The 15,607-nt window shown below is 39.1% G+C and overlaps 1 protein-coding gene across 2 annotated transcripts in view; it reads right to left on the reverse strand.

Moving 5' to 3' along the window:
* Positions 1–1,524: 1,524 nt before the first annotated feature.
* Positions 1,525–15,607, reverse strand: part of FERRY3 (FERRY endosomal RAB5 effector complex subunit 3) — a 38,766-nt gene continuing 24,683 nt past the window's right edge. The window contains exons 10-13 of one of the 2 annotated variants that reach the window (XM_082665525.1): positions 15,127–15,293; positions 4,371–4,428; positions 3,601–3,668; positions 1,525–2,998 (exon numbers count right to left, since the gene is read on the reverse strand). In XM_082665525.1, the coding sequence (XP_082521651.1) occupies positions 2,906–2,998; positions 3,601–3,668; positions 4,371–4,428; positions 15,127–15,293 (386 nt within the window). In that variant the 3' untranslated portion in view covers positions 1,525–2,905. Of the gene's footprint in view, positions 2,999–3,600; positions 3,669–4,370; positions 4,429–15,126; positions 15,330–15,607 lie in introns of both variants that reach the window. The other variant, XM_082665524.1, reaches the window with a different exon arrangement.

A 15,607-nucleotide genomic window follows, 5' to 3' on the forward strand; every position in this document is an offset into this window, starting at 1 on the left:
TAGAGAATCCTAAAAATGCCACCAGAAAACTACTAGAGCTAATCAATGAATTTGGTAGAGTTGCAGGATACAAAATTATTGCACAGAAATCTCTTGCATTCCTATACACTAATGATGAAAAATCTGAAAGAGAAATTATGGAAACACTCCCATTTACCATGGCAACAAAAAGAATAAAATACCTAGGAATAAACCTACCTAGGGAAACAAAAGACCTGTATGCAGAAAACTATAAGACACTGATGAAAGAAATTAAGGATGATACAAATAGATGGAGAGATCTACCATGTTCTTGGATTGGAAGAATCAACATTGTGAAAATGACTATACTACCCAAAGCAATCTACAGATTCAGTGCAATCCCTATCAAACTACCAATGGCATTTTGCACAGAAGTACAATAAAAAATTTCACAATTTGCATGGAAACACAAAAGACCCTGAATAGCCAAAGTAATCTTGAGAAAGAAAAACGGAGCTGGCGGAATCAGGCTCCCTGACTTCAGTCTATACTACGAAGCTACACTAATCAAGACAGTATGGTACTGTCACAAAAACAGAAATATAGATCAATGCAACAGGATAGAAAGCCCAGAGATAAACCCACGCACCTATGGTCAACTAATCTATGACAAAGGAGGCAAAGATATACAATGGAGAAAAGACAGTCTCTTCAATAAGTGGTGCTGGGAAAACTGGACAGCTACATGTAAAAGAATGAAATTAGAACACTCCGTAACACCATACACAAAAATAAACTCAAAATGGATTAGAGACCTAAACGTAAGACCATACAGTATAAAACTCTTAGAGGAAAACATAGGAAGAACACTCTTTGACATAAATCACAGCAATATCTTTTTTGATCCACTTCCTAGAGTAATGGAAATAAAAACAAAAATAAACAAATGGGACCTAATGAAACTTCAAAGCTTTTGCACAGCAAAGGAAACCATAAACAAGACAAAAAGATAACCCTCAGAATGGGAGAAAATATTCGCAAACAAATCAATGGACAAAGGATTAATCTCCAAAATATATAAACAGCGCATGCAGCTCAATATTAAGGAAACAAACAACCCAATCCAAAAATGGGCAGAAGACCTAAATAGACAGTTCTCCGAAGAAGACTTACAGATGGACAAGAATCACATGAACAGCTGCTCAACATCACTCATTATTAGAGAAATGTAAATCAAAACTATAATGAGGTATCATCTCACACTAGTTAGAATGGGCATCATCAGAAATTCTACAAACAACAAATGCTGGAGAGGGTGTGGAGAAAAGGGAACCCTCTTGCACTGTTGGTGGGAATGTAAATTGATACAGCCACTATGGAGAACAGAATGGAGGTTCCTTAAAAAACTAAAAATAGAATTACCATATGATCCAGCAATCCCATTACTGGCATTACTGGGTGTATACCCAGAGAAAACCATAATTCAAAAAGACACATGCACCCCAATGTTCATTGCAGCATTATTTACAATAGCCAGGTCATGGAAGCAACCTAAATGCCCATCGACACACATATGAATAAAGAAGTTGTGGTACATATATACAATGGAATATTATGCAGCCATAAAAAAGAACGAAATTGAGTCATTTGTTGAGACGTGGATGGATCTAGAGACTGTCATACAGAGTGAAGTCAGAAAGAGAAAAACAAATATCGTATATTAACGCATGTAAGTGGAACCTAGAAAAATGGTACAGATGAACCTGTTTGCAAGGCAGAAGTTGAGACACAGATGTAGAGAACAAACATATGGACACCAAGTGGGGAAAACCACGGTGGGGTGGGGATGGTGGTGTGCTGAACTGGGCGATTGGGATTGACATGTATACACTGATGTGTATAAAACTGATGACTAATAAGAATCTGCAGTGTAAAAAACCAAACAAACAAAAAAAAACAACTAATACTAAACTTTCTTTGGGTTATTTGTATGGAAATATGTTAATATAAATGTTTCAGACATTACATGAAATTTCTAAAAATCTTATATGTTCTGGTATAATGTTATAAGTCATAATTCTAGTTATTACTTTAAAATGTATATCTCAAATAACTAAATTTCCTTGTCAATTGCATTATAATGAACTTTCATCAAATCTTTAACCGTGGTCATTTTTAAGTCTTTTGTCATTTACAGACAGTTCTGGGTGTACTCCGACACTTTCCCAAAAATGTTCCTATAAAAGGGTTTCATCTTCAGGGAATTCATGGAAAAGACTCTGACAAGTACAGGTTTCTGGTAACTGACTATACTGTTGAACTGAATGAATAAGCATTTTCAGAACTCTAATGGAAAACTGATGAATTCATAAAAGTGCTAACAAAAGATAAAGATGAAAAAAAATCAATTACATGGGACTAGTGAACTGATGGGGATGATTATAATTTTTGTGACCTTCTGTTTGAAGAAAGAAAAAAAAATCCCACAAGGACTCAGAGGCAAAAAATATACAAATCAATTTTCTCTGCAAAGTAAAGGAGCTGTTACAGTGGAGGATTACTGGACTGAATGTCAATATTATGAAATAGTATGAGTGTGTTTCGTGTTTGATAATTGCAGTCATTGTTGCTTTTGTTGTGGTCATTCATTTAAAATGCTTGGTGTCAGTTTATCTCTTGTAAAAATAAAATACAGTGTGTGTGTGTGTGTGTGTGTGTGAGAGAGAGAGAGAGAAAAAAGAATAAATGTATAAGTAAGGGGCTGAGCACTAGTCTGTACGGCATGTGGATTTTGGAACGTTTAACAGATGTTTATCATGATTTGATTCGTGGCTTGGGTGGCAAGTCCTCTTTCTGGGCATCTTTTGCTTGACAGAATCCCAGCACATCTCAAGTTCCTGGATAGTTTACGCATCCTCTTCTGCCAGATATCAATCTAGGGGGTTTAGTGCTTGGATGTCAGGGTGAGTGTTGATGATACTCGGAAGATCTGGGGAAGCATGTTACTAAGTTGGTAAAACATTTCTTCAGAAATGCTCTGTTAAGAGGTAAGAAAAAAAAAAGTTTGCACTTGTTAAATCATCACTGATTTAAAAAAAATGTTTAAGTATTTTAAAACATGGAAGTAATGGCAGTAGTTCTAGACATGGAGTGTAATATGTGAACACTATCTTTCAGAGCTGATTTAACTGCACAGCTGTGGGCAGGGCTGTTTCTCTGGATCCAGCCTCTGAGAACCTACGCTATTTCTGTCAAGTAATAAGTCTGATTACCAGAAAAACCCCTAGATAACAGTAGTGCACTCAGTGATAAGTTTTGCTAAATTTTACATAGAACACGGAATCATCCTCTGCTCATGTCCTTTATGAATCGATATAACATAAATGTGGGGCGGGGAAGGAAAGATGAGTTAAGTTCAGCTTTGGGGGTTAATCAAAGATCCCCTGAGTGGCAGATACTAACATCTTTGACAGTAAACTAAGTGCCTTGATGGCATGCAAACACTTCTCCCCTTAAAACACAGAAAGCTGCTAGCATTTTCTTATGCTCTTTTGAGTTTACGGCAGTGTGCCTAGCTATGTCTGCGAGGAATATCACAACAGAGACTGAACTGGGGTGAGAGCTATCCAGATAACACACCTGTGGCACCAGAAACTGCACTGTCCTAGAAATTCCTCCGTCCCACGAAGCCATTTCCATCATGAAACCTAAAATAGAACAACAGACTTTGCTGAATTATGAGTTCTGGTCTTCAAACCTACCAGTCCTTTATTGAAAATAAACTGAATTTTCATCGAGGAGCTGCACGTCTTGACTTTTTAGGTAGCTACTTGCCTGTAGGAAAGGTTAAGCCTGAAGGCCAGATAAACTTCTGCAATCCTTATTTCTCCAGGCCAGAGAGGTTGCACATAGTTCCGTCAAAATACTTGTAATGTCATTTCTTAAGTCCTATTTTGCCTCCACACAATGAAGCCAAAACAGGTTATCAAAGATTAATGAAACACGTGGTTCTATTTTCTTTTCAAGAAAATAAAAGGTAACAGAGAGTAAGCTCCACCAATGTCCAAATATTCTCACATTTCAAGAGGTCTGGAGGGAGCTCCCTGGTGGCCTAGTGGTTAGGATTACAGGCTTTCACTCCTGTGACCCGGGTTCAATCCCTGGTCAGGGAACTGAGATCCTGCAGGCCGTGTGACACGGCCCAAAAAAAGAGGGCTGGAGATTTTATTTTTTGATTGGAAAAAGGTAGATAAAAAAGCCGCTATGAAATATGTGCTTGTTAAACCATTTAACTGAGGCACCAGATGACAGGGGTAACTGCTACAATTCTTTCTCCTGGTTTGCTCTACTTTCAATATTTTCAAGGAAGAAATATAGGTCGTTGTTGTTAAATATAAGGTTGTGTTTACCTTTGACACACTTAAACACAAGTTCTGCTCTCCTTAAGCACCACGGTATAGTCATTTCCTAAAAACAGAAACAAAACAAATCATGTTTCTAACTGAACTTTGTAAAAAAGAAAAAAATATATATATATGGTCAGATCTTAATTTATCTATAATGTTGACCACCCACTTACAGGCAACCATTAGCGGATTTCAGCTAGATTTCCTCTGGTTTTTAGGCATGTAACCTGTTCCAGCTGTTAGACTATACTTGTGGAATGCAAACTAACTGAATTAGCCTAGTCAGTATAATTTTAAAAATGAACATTCCCTTAAAACTTTCTACATAATTAACTCTAAAGACAAATATATGTGACATAGGAACTCCACCTACTTCTCTCAATATGTTAGCATGAATAATTCCATTAAATTGTACAATATTTGAATAAGCAATGCATCAAAATGTTTTCCTTGGGGCTTCCCTGGTGGCGCAGTGGTTAAGAATCCGCCTGCCAATGCAGGGGACACGGATTCTATCCCTGGTCTGGGAAGATCCAACATGCCACAGAGCAACTAAGCCCATGCGCCGCAACTACTGAGACTGTGCTCTTGAGCTCATGAGCCACAACTACTGAGCCCGCGAGTCACAACTACTGAAGCCTGCGCGCCTAGAGCCCGTGCTCCGCAACGAGAAGCCACCTCAGTGAGAAGCCCTCGCACCGCAACGAAGAGCAGCCTCTGCTCGCTGCAACTAGAGAAAGCCCGCACGCAGCAATGAAGACCCAATGCAGCCAAAAATAAATAAATAAATTTAAATTTAAAAAAAATGTTTTCTGTGTGTAACATGTTATTACAAAGTACCAGAAACAAACAAGCGCCCTATCCCAGCCACCTAACCGACCAATGAGCTCTTTTTTGGACGCTCCTTCCTAACCCTTGACCGAGTGAGCACATGCGTGCCGCGAACCAACCAACCCACACATTTATACTTTTCTGTGGTCGTGATCAGCGATTGTGCCATTTTAAATTCTATTTCTTTTCACTATTACCGAATTACTCTCCCACGCTGCAAGTCTTTGTAACTGTAACAATAAAATACGTTTATTAATTCATTACGGTGATCCTTCAGGATCTTTTTTACACTCTTGGAAATCACTGAGGACTGCACTGAGCTTTTGTCTATGTGGATTATGTCTCCTGATATTTACTGCATTAGAAATTAAAACTGAGAAAATTTTAATTTCATTTAAAAACGATAAACCCACCATACGTTAATGTAACGTATTTTTTAAAAATGTAAAGTTACTATCTTTTCCAAAACAAAAAAAATCTGAGTGAGAAGAAGGGCAATGCCTTACATATCTACAAATCTCATTAATGCCTGGCCTCACGGAAGACATCTGGACTCTCACATCTGCCTCTGCATCAATCTGCTGTGTGATCATACAGCCTCGGGAAGAACTCAGTGACGCTCATGCAAGAATGAGAATGCAAAAGGCAGAGTGTCTTAGTATTATCGTGAAGATATTTTTAGTCTTGCTGACCCCCAGAGGGGGCTAGCATCCTGGGGTATCTTCAGAACACAATTTAAAAACTGCTGTTTTATTGAGTTAATGCATCATAATTTATTTAAAATGGACTCTTATAACTCAATTTCCCCTTTTTGTTAATAACACTGCAGTGGACACATTTATGTATATGACGCATGTGTGTATCTACATCTATAGATGTCTTGTTTTTTGAATAATTTCCTGGGATACTTACTCCTATAGATTAGTGAAATAAAATTCAAGTTTTTCCCTAAAAGGTAATATCAATTTACATTAGCCATTAGCAATGTATGCACCATCCAATTTCATCATATTGTCCACCAGCATTTGGACACTTAAATATTATTTAAAAGATTATTTAACGTACTTACTAATTTAATAGATCCAAAACGGTATCACCCTGATGGCTTTTAAAAAATAGGATTTATTCTTTGAAACAGTTTTAGGTTGACAGAAAAATTATGAAAATGGTACGGAGAATTGCCATACACTCCCACACTCAGGTTCCCCTGTTAACATCTTATATTAGTAGAGCACTAGAAGTGAGGCTGTCCACGTACCTATCAAGAGTAAAGGGAACATACGACACAAATGAACTTATCTACAAAACAAAAACAGACTAACAGACATAGAGAACAGACTTGTGGTTGCCAAGGGGGAGGGGGGAGGGGGAAGGAACGACTGGGAGTTTGGGATTAGCAGATGCAAACTATTACATATAGGATGGATAAACAACAAGGTCCTACTGTTTAGCACAGGGAACCATATTCAATATCCTGTGATAAGCCATAATGGGAAAGAGTATGAAAAAAATGTAAATATATGTATAACAGTCACTTTGCTATATAACAGAAATTAAACACAACACTGTAAATCAACTATACTTCAATAAAATTTTTTAAAAAGGAATAAAGAAACCAGACTACATCAAACAATGGCAGAAAAATCCTTTAGCAGTTCTAATCTACTTTGGGTTTTCAGCAATATGTACATCTAAAGCAATAGCAGACGACAACACTGAATTTTTTCTACATTGTCAAATCACAATTGTGAAGTTATAGGAATTTGGGTGATGACACTTCGGTGAAATAACTAACACACACACAGACACAGAAACAGAAAGTCCTATTTTTAACAATTGTCAGGAGAAAATTATTAAGGAGAACCTAAAAGTTCATTTTGGAAATGTTTCCCCACCAAATAAGGGCTTTAGCCCGTTATCATTTAAGGAGCCAGATGAATCAGAGGCTGTTAGAAAGCAGCAGCTAGAATCTGATCTTCCAAGTACCCCATGTACTTTTATTGAACTTAATCATAACTGTCAAATTGCCATGATGTCACTAAAGGATTTCTATTTGCAGTCAGTTAAAAATAAAACCCCAAATACATTTTTATTCTTTCTACTGGGTGCACTATTCTCTTTGTAAATGCAGTACTATAAACAAATTACTTAAAAACCAGAAAAAAACCTGAACTACTATTGACACCTTATTATTAACTCAAATCCACAGTGCACGCAGATTTCCCCGGCTTTTACCCAATGGCGTTTTCTGTTCGAGGACCACGTCCAGGACACTTCACTCTATTGAGTCATTACGTCGCCCGAGGCTCCTCTTGCCCTGAGTTTCTCAGACTTCCCTTGTTTTTGATGAGCCTGAGTTTTGAGGAGGGCTGGTCAGGTATTTTGTAGGACGCCCCCTATTAGAATTTGATGTTTGCATCATGATTAGACAGCAGCTATGGATTTGGGCAGGAAGACTACAGAGGTGAAGTATTATTTTCATCACACCATATCAAGGGTAGATAATCAATGTGATTTATGACTAGCGATGTAAGCCTGGAACACCTGGCTGGGGTGGTGTTTTTAAGGTCCCCAGCCCTGACCTTCCCCTCTGACCTCTGTGGGAAGAAGTCACTAACTGTGGGCAGCCCACACTTAAGAGTGGAGATTTTGTGCCCCCCTCCTTGAGGATGGAGGATCTACGTAAGTTACTTGGAATTTTTCTGCATGGGAGGTTTGTTTCTTCTCCCCTATTCATTTGTTTATTCGAGCATTTGTTTATATCAGTATGGACTCATGGATATTTACTTTATATTTTGGGTTATAATTACCTAACCTTCTCTCAGTCTTGCTCTAATTGGCTTCTCCGGCATTATTCACACTCTTCATGAAACGTGCCAGCCCCTCTCCTGGGCTGAGTGTCACTGAGCTATCCCAGGCCTTCACCCATCTCTGACGGTCTCTGTGATTTCAGGTCTAGTTATTGCTATCGCTTCCCATGTAGTTTCCTGGACCCCAGAATTTCCCCTTCGAACTGATTTGGTTGATTTATCTGAAATACCTTTCTGATCACATTACACTCCTGTTTAGTAAGTTGCAATTGCTTCCTGCTGCCGCATGAATAACATCTAAGACTTTCTTTAGTATTTAAGGCTAATTACCTTAGGACCCAAACTATCTCAGCTTCTATGACTTTTAAATTTAAAAAGTGAGGTTTCACTCCAGCCTGCCTGTCCGCCTTTGCCTGAACATGATCTGCAATGCCTGTCACCCACTCCTCCCATTTTCCTCAAGCCATTTCTTCTGCCTAGAATGCCCTCCCCATTCTTCCCATCTGTTGAAACCTGCTCTTCCCTCCCTAACCGTCCTCTCCTTCATGACGTACTCCCAGTTCCCAAGCTACAAATGGTGTCTCTGAACTCCCCGAGGACTTTGTTTTTGTTTTATCTCCATGATCATATTTTACTGTGTTTTTTTTTGGGGGGGGGCGGTGGTAGAGGAACAGGTAGGGAGATGGGATCTATGTCTTCTTTATTAAGGTGTGTGCTCTCTAAGGGCAGGAACCACTTTTTATTTACCTTTATTACCTTTATGATGATGCCTCCTGCAACACTGAGCATACAGAAGCTCAGGCATACAGGTTGAGTGAGTGAACCATTTATTATCCATGGAAATTTAAAAAGAAAGTGACTTTCTCTGTAGCTAGAATTAGGCTTTGAGAGGAAACTACTTTGTTTTCTTTTTCTTTTTGGCTGTGCCTCGCGGCATGCGGGATCTTACTTCCCCGACCAGGGATCGAACCCGGGCCCTCAGCAGGAAAGTGCAGAGTCCTAACCACTGAACTGCAGGGAATTCCCAGGAAACTACTTTTTTGTGTCCAAGATACTTTTAAGATTGATAAATAAAAGGGGTCTAGTTGCCAAAAGGGCTAAAACGTAAAGAATCCTCTTTTCCAAGACTCTGGACGCTTATAAAAATGACTAGCAGAATTGCCTGATGTTTAAATTAAGTTTATAATACGTCTTAGCTTCAAAGTTCAGGAAGAATATTTCCTTGTAACTGACAAGGCTGTTATAAGAGAGCCACGGTGCCTTACGGGAGTACACATATGCATGGAGTGACAAGTTTTTGTCTTTTGTCTTATTTCTGCCTAGTTTAAAAAAATGTACAGAGAGAGCAAGGTGACTAAGAAATACCTACCTGCGGCTAAGAGGAAATGCTGATAGCTCTGAAAACTACGATAATAATGTCTTACATTTACATAGAACTTTACAATATACATAATTTGTATCTCTCAAAAAACAACTTTTATAAACTAAAAAGGACACTGAGAAAGGTAGAGTGAACCACTCAAGGTCATGTGACAGTCTGAGACCTGCATTTTTTCATTTTCTTAACAGTATCTTTTGATGAGAAAGGTTTTAAATTTTAATGAAGTACAATTTATTAAGCTTTTCTTTTATGGTTTACGTTTTTTTGGTGTCTTAACAAATCTCTGCTTAATCTGATACCAGGATTTTCTTTTGTGTTTTCCTCTAGAGGTTTTATACTATTAGCTTTTTTGGCTGAGGTCTATGACCCATTTTAAGTTAATTTTTATGTATGATTGTGAGGTAAAGCTCAAAGTTTGTTTTGTTGTTGTTGTTGTTGTTTTCCTGTATAAATACCCAATTTTTCCAACACCACTGGTTGGAAACATTACACTTTCTCACACTGAACTGCCTTGGCATCTCTGCTGTAAACCAAATGACCACATATGCACGGATTTATTTCTGGATTCTTTATTCTGTTCCTTTGATCCACAGTCTATTCTTTTGCCAGTGTCACACTGCACTGGTTATTGTAGCTTGCTAAGCTTGTTAGCCTTGAAATCAATTGCTGTAAGTTCCCCAACTTTGTTCTTTTTCAAAATTGTTTTGACTGTTTTAGGTCCTGTGTATTTCATATAAATGTTAGAATTAGCTTTATCTCCAAAATCACCTTATAAGGATTTTGACTGGGATTTAAATCTATAGATCAGTTTGAAGAGAACAGATAGCAGTACTGAGTCTTCCAACCAATGAACACGTATATCTATTTATTTAGGTCTTTTAAATTTCTTTCAGTAACTAAAAACTCGATTTTGTAGTTGCTAGGTCGTTTTTCACAGCATCTTTTTACTTGAAGACATTTTAAGCTTGTCTTCAAGCTCTTTAAACACAGTAATCAACTATTTTATGGTCCGTGTCTCATAATTCCAGTGCCTCAAAAGTCTTTGCGCATCTGTTTTTAGGTTTCGTTGTTTCTGCTGGTTTTCATTAGTGGTGTTTTATTTACTTACCCTTCACTTGCATTAAACATTTTATTGAAGGATCATATGTGGGAATAAATGCTAAAGTATAACTGAGTATTTGCATCACTTTAAAATGCTACTCTAAAACATAACATTTTTCCGAAATACCACGGAAATAATCAGAATCAAGGAATTATTACTATCCATACTATTATAATAAAGCACTTGTTTTTACATATAAAAAAGCATTATCTGACAGTAGCTTGTCTTATCTGTAATTTATTGTCATCTACAATTAGCCTTTGAAACATCTCAGGCTAAGGCCAGGGCTAAGCACTACTTACATGAGGACAGCCATTGTGCAGTGTGAGCACAGAGCCTCCGAAGGGCCAGCCTTCAGCATCAACACACAGAATACCTATGATCCCACTGCATTAAAGTCAGGATCGTGATGGAAATGATGAAAGACTGAAGCACAAGTTAGAACAGGGATAGTTCTAGTGGTCTGACCAAAAGTAGATGGAAAAAATCAAGTCCCTTCACTGCCCCACTTCTCCAAAGATCATCCCCTTTTATCCCTCAATAGCTTGCTTTCTTGCTTTGGGTATGTGTGGTTAATAGCGTGGTCTAGAGCAAATATCTATGAGCCAAATTAATACGAACTCTTCAGAATGATGTGAATTAACGCAAAGTTTCATCAGTGCTATATAGAGAACACACCAAAATACCAGCTCCGGGCAGGATCCCAGGATATCTTCGAAGTGACAGACAATTTAATTTTCACATGATATGAACACTCATATTCTGTTTACCTCCGCTTAGCGCTACTTAGCAGCAGGTGGATCAGAAAGGAAACTAGAAAGCTGCAGGCACCTGCACAAATACACACCCAGGTGGTTTTTAAAACCCCCATTTGCCCACACAGAGGCTCCATCCCAAGCACCCCTGTCATTTGTTCTCTGATCGAAAGCAGTGCCTAAAAAGAATGGCTTTGAGGACTCTAAACCGCAAGCTTTAGAAGTCAACAAGGTCACAAGAAGACATGATTTACTGGGTGTCATCGTGGGATGTGGCCTGTAGTCCTGTAAGGAGCTCTCTTCTGGAAGCAACCCTTAGTATATATCATACAGTAGGCGGCGTCTACAACACAGTGGGTCAGGGAAGCACAGAACGCTTTTGATCATGAGTTCTAACTAACAGCCAAGTGACTAAATCTTAGCGTCACATCTGTGAGAGTACATGGGAAAGAAATCCATTGAAGAAGCTGAACGGATCATGTGAAACACTTCAGACTTTGGAAATGAGGCAGGAAACTGGGCCCGGTGGCTATACTTTAGATGATAAGTGGGCACGGCACACACAGAGTAAATTCTAAACCTGTGAAATTGAAGTGAGGATGCCAGTTCTAATTATGATCGCAGACAATATCTTGTATCTAAAGTTAGTGGCCGCACTTTGACTACCCAGCCTGAACCTTCCAATTAGAGTAAGGCTGAACTGCAGAGGTGATTAACTGGTATGTACTTTTAGGTCTTCACGGTGTGTCTTAGACGGTAGAGATAAGAATTATTTCCTGGGTCTATGCACCCCTGAGGGAAATTGCAAAACTATCCTTTATCTCAAGCTTGTGCCTCGGAGGTTCCTGAAACACTCATGTGAATCGGTTTCATAGGCATCATCTGAAGGTGAGCAACAGCAGTCTGGCTTTCTCTTTTTTTACATTCAACAATCGCTTTGGGAAACTATTTGACTGGATCTACCAAAGCTGAACGGGTACCTGGCCTACCGTCTACCAATTCCACCCCTAAGTATGTATCCAACAGAAACGCCAAAACATATGTTCTAGAATGTTCACAGCAACGTTCGTCGCAACAATCAATACCTGGAAACCAACCGAATGTCCACAAATAGTAGAATGACTAAACAACTGTGGTCCAGTCATGCAATGGAACGCTACGTAACGATGAGAACGAGCAATCTACAACCTCAAACAGTACTATGGATAAATTTCACACACACAATACTGAGTGAAAGAAGCCAGATACGGGAGTATGTACAACAGGATTCCACCCACATAAGTTACAAAAACACACCTAACTAACCTATGCTTTTCAAAGTGAAAACAGTGGCTACCCTTGTGGAGGGAGGGAATGTGGGTTAAGCGATGGGAAGGGAGCACAGGGCGACGCTGGGGTGCTGGCTGGTGACGTTCTGTTTCATCATCTGGGCGTTGGTGATGTTGGTGTTCAGGTGGCGAAAATGTGAGCTGTATATTTATGTGTGCTTTTCTTTATGTGTATTATATGCTAATAAAAGGTTAAGAACAACATCTGCATCAACCACAACAATTATAACAACTAAAACCCTTTAGTCCCAACTGATTCAACAAGTTAACAGCACAAACAAAAGGAAAGGTCAGGAACTCAGGATTTGTGACCTGCAGGTTCACTCCCCGTCTATCAGGTTAGACTGAACTCCAGGATGACAGTGTCTTCAGATCACAAAGATCTACAGAGATAAAACTGGTAAGAGCAGGATGTCTTCCTTCTTGACGATAGATTATTTTTTCTTTTCCTGTTTTTTTTAAACTGCAATTCATTTCTACAGCTGTTTTTATCGACGCTGGGACATGGACTGTTTCCGACACTGTCATCATTACCTTGCACACACTGCAATATGGTAACTGAGAGTCTGGCAAGTCTGCTACAGGAAGAAAACAAGAGCCGAAACGCTTTGGGATCCTTGCACGAAAGCTAAGACAAATACTGCCTCTATATCCTGTGCAGTGTTGTCTGAGTTTGTAGGATAAACTTCTTGACCTGAATGGATGTTTAAATACGACCAATGGGAGGATCGTGGCTCAATATACTTTCGTGAATTAAAATGGACACTCTGGAAACAGACTTAATGTTCTGCAGCTGGCTGTCCCAATTTAAAACATGTAACCTTTGTGACACTGTGGGAGAGGGCACGCTATAGTATCAGATGTCTGGAAGTAAATCCGAACTTAGTGACTTTTGGAAACACTGTTTTTGAGGTTGTTTCCCACCTACATATGACCATTTTTATAAACTGGTTAACCAGGAGTCCAGCTGCAGGAACGTTCGGATGTTTCCGTGTGGCTGGAATTCATCACAAACTTTCTTTGTCACTCCCCAAAGACTCTTTTATAGATGGACTAGTTAGTGAAGCTAACAATGGCTAAAAATTCCTGATGGGACTAAAACTTTATAAAGCTACAGTGGGAAAAATAAAACAAAACAAAACATGTTGGTCAATCTCTCCTAAGGCCGTATTAGGTGTGACTGAGGGTTGGTCAGTCTCTCCTAAGGCCGCATTAGGTGTGACTGAGGGTTGGTCAATCTCTCCTAAGGCCGCATTAGGTGTGACTGAGGGTTGGTCAATCTCTCCTAAGGCCGCATTAGGTGTGACTGAGGGTTGGTCAATCTCTCCTAAGGCCGCATTAGGTGTGACTGAGGGTTGGTCAATCTCTCCTAAGGCCGCATTAGGTGTGACTGAGGCGGAGAAATTAATGCAGCTTGCATCTGATGGAGCCAGAATTCTTTTAATCAAAACGACAGTGTGTCTGGTAAAAATATAAAAGAATTGTAAGTGGGAAACCATTTGAAATCATCCTGTCTTATATGGAATTGATTTGTGTGTGTGTGTGTGTTTATATAGAGTATTGCATTTAAAATGAGGTGTCCTATAACGTGATGAGTCTAACTGGGGACTGAGTCACTCTAAAAAGTACAGTATGAGATCTTTTACCCTGCACTTTACGATACAGTATTTATACACATCTATTATTTTGGTAGACAACTTTTAATAATCGATGATCGCACTTCCTTCCTTTCACAAGCTGTGCTTGCCAGTTAGCCATCTTGCTTTTTAAAAAAGTGCCACTCAGAACAAGCAGGCACCATGTTGCTGGCATGGGTCCTTCACCACGTTGGCCACTGGCTCTCCCAGAAGGACTTGCCTGCACCCGTTTGTTTAGAGGCTGCTTTGCTCCTCCAGACTATCTGAAGTTGAATTTTTAGTCTCTGTATTATTTCTACAACTTATCCCTCTAACTGGTTTTTATGTAGGTAAGGGACGAAAGCAGGAGAGAAAGCAAACAGCCATGGAAAGAGATTTTTAAATTAAAAATGTAAAATAAAGTTCAGTACATCATAAAATGAATGAATGATTACGCCACATTTTGGTCGTAGAAGCCAGTACTTGTATTATCCTAAGAGCATCCTTGAGACAATGTCAAGATGAGGCTGGCTTCTTCCCGTCATCTAGCTTCTCTTTCTATTGCCTATTAACGCCTACTAATTTTAATGTTAGCCGAAGCCAAATACAAATGTGGAGGTAAATCTAAAGCTACTTAAGACAAAAACAGACGAGAAGGGGGAGGATTAGGGGCACATGCCTTATCCAAAGCTAAAAAGAAGTCTGGCTTTCTAGTTTACCTACTATAGGATAATGCTAGAATTCTTTTGAACATATTTGGTTAAGGATTATTCACTGTTTTATGTTATATGTCACTCAATTCTACTGATGACATATAGGAGATGCAGATAGGAGATGCAAAGCCTCATTAGTTAAACAGAGCTTTGAAAATGTAGAGTGGATTATTATTATTATACAATATTTTCAGAAAATGTTGGTATTTTCCTATCTGCTTACCTCTGACATATCATGCACCAGCAGGAGAGGAATACTTATTGTTGTGATGTCATGGGTGCAGCAAACCTTGAGTATGTTTCGGAGACCCATAATGGCAGGGTCCCGCGCAGTGATGTTTCCCGATTTCACGTTGTCGTCCACACAGAGATGGAAAGCAACATGTATTTCTGAGAGATTAGAATGCCGAGTAATGTAAAATTCTCCTGTGAACAGCAGATACAATCATGACTTTCAAATGCATAAGGCACACTCATCAGTGGGCTTCGTAAACAACTGTAGTGGGCAGCCAATGTGCTGAACCAGCAGAGGTGTTATCAGAACCTGTGTTGGACTCAGGAAGCAAATATAATTAGTGCTCCTTCATTCTTGGAAAGAAGGGTGATGAAAAAAGAGGCCAAATTTACCTTAGGTTCCTAAATTGGTATGAAGAGACCACCAAGCTTATATACTCATAAGTAGGTCAAATGAGTACTCATCATCG

This window comes from Grampus griseus (genome assembly GCF_964374135.1).
Source record: "Grampus griseus genome assembly, chromosome: 11".
Taxonomy (NCBI): Eukaryota; Metazoa; Chordata; class Mammalia; order Artiodactyla; family Delphinidae; genus Grampus; species Grampus griseus.